Source organism: Patagioenas fasciata, chromosome 6 (assembly GCF_037038585.1).
Source record: "Patagioenas fasciata isolate bPatFas1 chromosome 6, bPatFas1.hap1, whole genome shotgun sequence".
In the NCBI taxonomy this organism is placed as follows: domain Eukaryota; kingdom Metazoa; phylum Chordata; class Aves; order Columbiformes; family Columbidae; genus Patagioenas; species Patagioenas fasciata.
The window spans coordinates 37,955,454-37,962,439 of NC_092525.1; the positions used below are offsets into that span (position 1 = coordinate 37,955,454).

The following is a 6,986-nucleotide window of genomic DNA, read 5'->3' on the forward strand; positions in this document are numbered from 1 at the left end:
CACCAGGGTCTCGCTGTCCTCGTCCATGGCCGGCATCTGAAGAGGAGCCTGCCTGCCATCCTAGGCCTGGTTCCAGGCCCTGCAGCCCTGAATCCAGCTCTGGTTTACTGCCGAGTCCAACCCAGGCCATCCGGGGGCCTGTCCTGCAGCTGCTGGAGCCACGATTGGTTTTGTATATTTTGCATTACTTTCTCTCCTCATCAGTAGTACTAGCAAAGCATGTTTTAACTTTCCAACTGGTCTCGCTCCCTTGTCCTCCTCTTCCCTTGAAACGTGGACATAAGAGCATTCTCAGCGTAATATTTTGGGGGTATAATTGCAGTCTTGTCTCTTTGCAGTTCAGCTGTTTTTCAGACTATAGAATGCATAAATGCTGACAAGTAGATTATCAAAGTTCTGCAGTGTTAATAAGGAGTTGTTGGGGGGGGGTTGGTAGGTTTTTTCTTCCCAAAGAATGGTTAGTGAATATGTCAAGGCACTTCTCAGGTAAGAGACCCTGAACAGCTCAGTTCTCCCTGTTTCTTTTTCTTCTGCCTTCTCTTTGCCCATTTAATCTTCGGGTCCTTCTCTTTCTCCCTAAAATATGCAGCACAGTGAGGCCGTTACCCCAGGCAGGTCCCTGTGCATGTTCTGCTCTTCTATGTAGTGATTTTCCAAATATCTGCTTTGATTACTTGTGTTCTGTATAAATTCACTGACTCATGTTTTCCCCGCTGGCCAGACGCGTTCCACAGCCTTTCTCCCTGCAACCCGGATGAGGAAGAGGAACTGGAGATCAGCGGCCCAGAAGAATTCTCATTGTTCCAAGAAGACCTGGTGGCAGAACAGCTGACATACATGGACGCGGTATGTAGATCATACGTATTACTTGAAATGCTCGGGGAAATAGTTCTGGGCTTCTCATTGTTTGTTTGTATGTTTGTTTTTTAACTTAACTTGGTTATCCAAACTTGCTTCATTGATTGGGCTTTTCGTTCAGTTCTTCTGAAGGTGTTTGTCTTTTTTTTTACAGTGTGAATGTAGGCTGTGTGGCCTCTTTTGCAAAGTTTAATATTTGACCCTTCAGAAATAGCGTATTTTGACTCTATCTTAGGCTACCTCACCTGAAGATGTCTAAATACTTTGTAACTGTAGTGTTCGATTTGGCTTATTTGTATCAATCTCCTTCAAAAATATCACTATATAGAAATCTTTCCCCTTGGTAAAGTAAGTGATAGAAAGGTGTCTGTTATTTTGCTAGGACAGTTTATCTGACAGTTCTTTTAGGGCGTCAGGCCTAAAGAGTTATAGCAAAGTGTATATTTTAAAATAAGAGAAAACCAATATTTCCCTTTTAATACCATATTAGATTCAGATGCAGTTTGTACTGTAACCATGCATTTCTTGCTGTGGGCAGTAGCGATCCAGGCTGAGTTGGACACCTCTGTTTCCCTCTAGACACTCTTCCAGAACGTTGTGCCCCACCACTGCCTGGGCTGCATCTGGTCCCGAAGGGACAAGAAGGAGAACAAACAGCTGGCACAGAGCATCAGAGCCACCATCTCGCAGTTCAACGCCATCACCAACTGCGTGCTCAGCACCATCCTGGAGAGCAAAGAACTAAAGACACAGCAGCGAGCGAAGATCTTGGAGAAGTGGATCCGTATCGCACGTGTAAAGCGTTTATTCACGACTGTTTCACGTTCCTTGTGCGGGAGCTGTGGAGCTGGGAGGGGACAGGGGGGTTGTTGGGCAGTGATATTTTTGATGCTCAGTATTTGTAGAGCTGCCCGCTTAGCAGGGAGAATGTGCAGCAAGCAGGACACGGGGCAGACAGAAGAGCTCTGACTATTGGTGATGCTGACGTTTAACGCTCCTGTGTTTCTGACCGCTCCTTTCACAGCAATGTAGGGTCCTGAACAACTTTTCGTCTCTGAAGGCCATTGTTTCCGCCTTGCAGTCCACCTCGGTTTATCGCCTGAAGAAGACCTGGGCCTGCGTTCCAAAGTAAGGCTGTGCAGTGTGTCACTGGATGTGTTTTGGTGCTTTTATCTTTTCTGTGCCCAACTGTTAACAATTCTTGAGAAATATATTGTACCCTGATCTGATTCAGAGTGCTTACAAACAACTTAAATGATTTAATCTTTTCCTGTACAGGGACACAATGCTGATGTTCGAGGAGCTTTCAGAAATCTTCTCCGACTCTGACAACTTTGCGATGAGCAGGGAGCTGCTGATGAAGGTGGGAATTAGCTTGAGTTGCCAGGTTATGATCTCAACCAAAGCCGAGCTCAGCCCTGTTCCTAACCAAAGAGCTCCCGTATGTGGTGCTTTGGGGAAGACGGGTCTGTAAATCCCGGCTTTTCTGCTGGGGCGAGAGGTGGCGCACAGCGAGATTTGACGCAGAGGAGTTACGAATGAGCGCTTTGGCTTATATACCGCTCTGTGCAGACATGAACTGCTGGCTGAGATACCAGGGTGATGTCGTGAAAGCATCATTTACAAGAGTGCTGTTTGGTGAAGCAGACGAGTTGTATTTTGTTTGCTTCCACAGGAGAATTCTAATTAGTATTATTATTATTATTACTTCTCAGTCAGTTAACCCACCATTGCTCTGACCGTTTGCAGGGAGTCACACAAGGCACGGTACCTTACCTGGGTACCTTCCTAACAGACCTTGTCATGCTGGACACAGCCCTTCAGGACTATCTCGAGGTAATTTGGGGCAATTTTTGGAATCCTAAATCTCCTCCCTCCCTTGCAGACACTGTGTCTGCTCCTGCATCTTCCACTGGGTGCTAGTGCAGTTCTTAAAAATGGAGGACTCTATTTAAATAGACTCAGGTACACGAGCGCTGTGGTTTATCCTAGAGCTGGAAATGGGTTTTTGTAGTAGCCTTTGGTCAGGGCAGGTGTGGCCTGTCCCTTGGTGTTGCTGCTTCATCCTGTTTGTGATTAAGTCCAGCCGAGCCTGTGCTCTTCTCCTCTGATCCCTTCTCTGTCCTTCCAACAGGGCGGCCTGATCAATTTTGAGAAGCGGCGAAGGGTAAGTGGAACGGTGACTGTTCTGTGATCGTTAGTGCCTGACGCTCTCTGCTAGAGCGTTCTCTTGGCGAGGCCTGTTGTCTTTGCTCGGGCGTATCCAACAGGCGCTCACGTTACTCAGAGGGTGAGGAAGGAACAGTCCCCGGCACGCTGTGAACCTCTGCCGGGCTGTGAGGGGCAGCGCGGGAAGAGAAATTCCTTTTAGATGCGGGCAGCAGGGGAAGAGGAGCTGCAGGGCACTCGCTGCCACGGGATTTACGTCTGGGGCACGTTCCCCCCGTTTGGTGTTCACGGGAACACGTTACACGAGCGTGTTCTGTGTGCTGGGAGCGAATCAGACCTGCTGGCGTGAGACCTTTGCTGGCCACAAGATACAGTCTGTGACCATCTTCCTTGTGCTGCAGTAAATAGTTGTGGGTAAAAGGTGCAGAGAGCAAAGCGGGTACCTGGGACCGAGAAATCAAGGCTGCGCGTTGCCTTCCAGCCTGAGCCTTGTTGGTCATGGATCAGTAGGAGCGAAGGTGCCGGGGTTTCCTCTGTCCGAGGGCAGTCGCGCCAGATCTCGGACAGAATTATTTTGGGCAAGTGTGTGTGCAAGCGGAGTGAGGGAAGAGCAGCGCGTTCCAGTCACACGTTGGGGGCAGCGTTTTGTGTTCCTCTGGGGCAAGTGTGAGTGCACAGAGCCGGGGAGGATCAGGCTCTGCTGTCATCACAGGCACCTCTCGTTCTTTCCCTTGCTTAGTGCCTGAGAACCACCTACGTACAGAGCGGGATTCCTCTCTCGGCGCCGCTCTGGCCACGCAGGGGTGACGGGAAGGGTGAGCTGCAGAGTTGCAGCGTTTGAAACAGTGGTTCTCGAAACAGTCACTTCTTCAACTGAAACCGACCCGCGGGTCCAACTCAGTTTGTCCTGGATCTGTTGCTGCGTGTGTTTAGTGTATTAACGAGACTGGCTTTGTTTTTCTAATTAGAATTCCTATTTTATTATTTGTTTTCTTAGGAGTTTGAAGTAATCGCACAAATTAAGCTGTTGCAGTCCTCATGTAACAGCTATTGCATGGCACAAGATGAGAAATTCGTGCAGTGGTTTAGGAGGCAGCGGCATTTAAGTGATGAGGAGAGGTAGGGTCTCAGCCCGGCTGGCGAAGCAGCTTTTCTTCCCCCGCAGGCAGGTTCAGGTTCTCTCAGCCTTGAGCTCTGCGCTGCCAGGAGCTGCTCCCGGAGAGTGGAAATACACACGCACAGAGCTGCGCTCCTCCTTGTGGGGATGAACCCTCTGGGACGTGGGAATGACCCAGGGCTTCTCAAATATGGCCACTTTGAGATATTTCACTAATGGTATTGCCTGTTCTGCAGTTTCCGTCTGTCACGTGAAATCGAAGGAGCAGCTGACAAGAGCACCGCATCGGGCAGAGCTCAGAAGAGCGTGGTGAAGAGATTCAGCCTGTGAGTACAACGGGGAGGGGGTTTGGTGTGTGAATATGAACTGGAATAAATTGAACACCAGCTGACAAACCTGGCTGGGGATCCAGAGCACTGCAGTGCTGTGAGGAGACACCGTCAGCTAAAAATATGTATTTCTGTTGTCTCTTTCTATTGGTGTAATTAGCCATGAGGGTTATCGTCTAAAGACTTCAGAAATAACCCTAAGCTGTCAGACAAAGGAACAATTTTAGTGCGGGATTATAAATTCAATTCAAATTTGCAGCAGCAAAACAGAGCAAATAAGGATAGAGTCTAATTTGCTATACACACACAAGCAATAGGCCACTCGAGATAGGAAAACACAACAGCAGGTCAGATTGTTGAAGCAAGTGACAGCTTTGCTCAGCCCAGCTCTGTTGTGCTTTCTTTTCCCCCCTAGGCCGTTCCTGGGCTTGGGGGTGAGCGCCCACAGCACCCCCGTCAACGCGCAGCCCAAACCTGCTCCAGGTGGGAGCTCTGGGGACAGCACCGTCACCATCGTCCCTCCCACCGCCACTGCTGAGGAGCCTCAGCACAAGGTAGGGCCCGGGCCCTGTGTTCAGCACAAACAGCCTGTGCGAGGCTGCTGACGCTGCCGGCGGCCCCAGGCGCTTGCCCAAGCCTGTGGGTCTTGACTGGAGCGTTGCTGGCAGTGTAATGGAGGGACCTGAGCTCTGGGAAAGGCGATTTTGGGGGGAGGGCTCATGTGCATCAGCCCAGCCTAATTCTGGGGCAGGCAGAGCAGCTGAGCGAGTGAGAAGCAGGTGAGGTCAGAGCTCGCCAGCCCTGTGCTTTGACCTGCCAGGAACTGCCCAGACCAAGCCTTGTCTGGGCTGGGTTCCGTTCCCAGGGAGCTTTGTCCTCCAGACTCTGCTCTCTTGACCTAAACTGCCTTAACTGGGTTGCCTAAGCCCTCGTTAAGGCTGTTGTGCTGAAGAGTGTCATCTTTAGCTTTTGGATCTTTGAAATTAAATGGTAATGAATGTGTTTGATCTCGCCTCCCCCCTTGCTGCCATCTGGTGACAAGTGCTCCAAGAAGTGCCCCGGCTCCGTGACTCCCATTCCATCAAAAGAAGTGCCGCCAGTCCTGCCCCTCTACAACCAGCAGAGCGGAGACAGCTGCATCATCCGCACCAGCGTAGAAGAGGACAGAAGCGGCAACATCTACAGGAGCATCCTGGTGAGTGGTGGGAACAGCAAAGCGCTGTGACTGTGGGTGGTGTTTTCACCCCAGGTGACTTGAATGGTGCTTTTAGTTTTGGAAACACCTATTCCCTGATCAAACCTCCTTGACAGGGAACATGACAGATGTTACAAATCAAAACATGTGGAGCAGGGGATGAATGAGAGGTTTGCAAAGAGCATCTCTCAAGGTTTCTGGCCTTGAAATTGAAGCTTGTATTTGATCAACAAAGCCAAGGGAAGCACTCTGAGCAAGTGCCGGCTTTGCTGCCCCTGCTCTTCTGCCAGCGCCGGCTGTTGTGTGTCCAGTTCAGCACTGGGGTGTGTGAGCTGTGACGCAAGGTGCCCCTTCCCCAGCAAACCCAGCTCCAAGGCCCAGAATTTTTGCTGTAATTTTTCAGTTCTTCGAAATCGTTCCAGGACCAAGCAGTCTGCAGAAAGACAGGCCTTTGCTAATTATTAAATCATTATAGAGTGAATAAAGCAGAAGCCCTCATTGCAACCCTCTCTTTGCAGCTGAGTAACCAAGAGAAGGCTCCTGCTGTCATCCAGCGAGCCATGGAGAAGCACAACCTGCAGTCTGGCTCGGCTGAGGATTACGAGCTGGTCCAGATCATCTCCGCGGACAAAGGTGGGGAAGCAGAACTCTGCTGCTGCTGCTGCTGCTGCTTGAAGAGCTCTGCTGCATTTTGCCGGCAAGAGTAACACGCGAAGCGACGTCAGAAACGCCATCGCCACGTTGTCCCAGCTGCCGGTGAGAACAAACCCCTAACGCTGAGTGGGGCGCCCATTAACGCTCGTTCTGCTCCCTCTCTTGCAGAGCTGGCGATCCCACCCAAGGCGAACGTGTTCTACGCCATGAACACCCAGGCCAACTTCGACTTCGTCCTGAGAAGAAAAGCTGCAGCACAGGAGGAGCCCGCACTTCATGGATTGTAATGGCTGAGCTCTGTATAAGATTTACTGTGTATATTATGAGTATGTAAACTTTTTTCCCCCCAGGTTTAGTCTGGAGTTGATATATTTTAATATGTGACCTGTAGATAATGTTTGAGCTTTGTATAATATTTAATCTTTATATAACAAGTATATTAACTTTTTTCCAGTTTCTGTCTGCAGTTGATGTATTTTAAGACTTGATGTTTTTATCATATTTAATCTTTCCATACTTCTATAGGAACATTCAATATTATATAATCTTTTTTCTACTGATTCCTGCTTGGAGTTACTATATTTAAATAGCTTAGCTTTATAGAATATTTTAGCTTTGTATAATATTTAATATTCATAGAGTAAGTACGTAAACTTTTTTCCAC

The 6,986-nt window shown here is 49.1% G+C and overlaps 1 protein-coding gene across 1 annotated transcript; it reads left to right on the top strand.

Moving 5' to 3' along the window:
• The first annotated feature begins 467 nt into the window (after positions 1–467).
• Positions 468–6,609, top strand: LOC139828326 (ral guanine nucleotide dissociation stimulator-like 1). Its single transcript, XM_071810590.1, has 11 exons — positions 468–486; positions 764–846; positions 1,438–1,653; positions 1,883–1,986; positions 2,137–2,308; positions 2,608–2,694; positions 2,993–3,025; positions 4,025–4,144; positions 5,525–5,668; positions 6,187–6,301; positions 6,491–6,609. The coding sequence occupies exons 1-11, from the start codon at positions 468–470 to the stop codon at positions 6,607–6,609; spliced, it is 1,212 nt and encodes a 403-aa protein (XP_071666691.1).
• Positions 6,610–6,986: the final 377 nt, after the last annotated feature.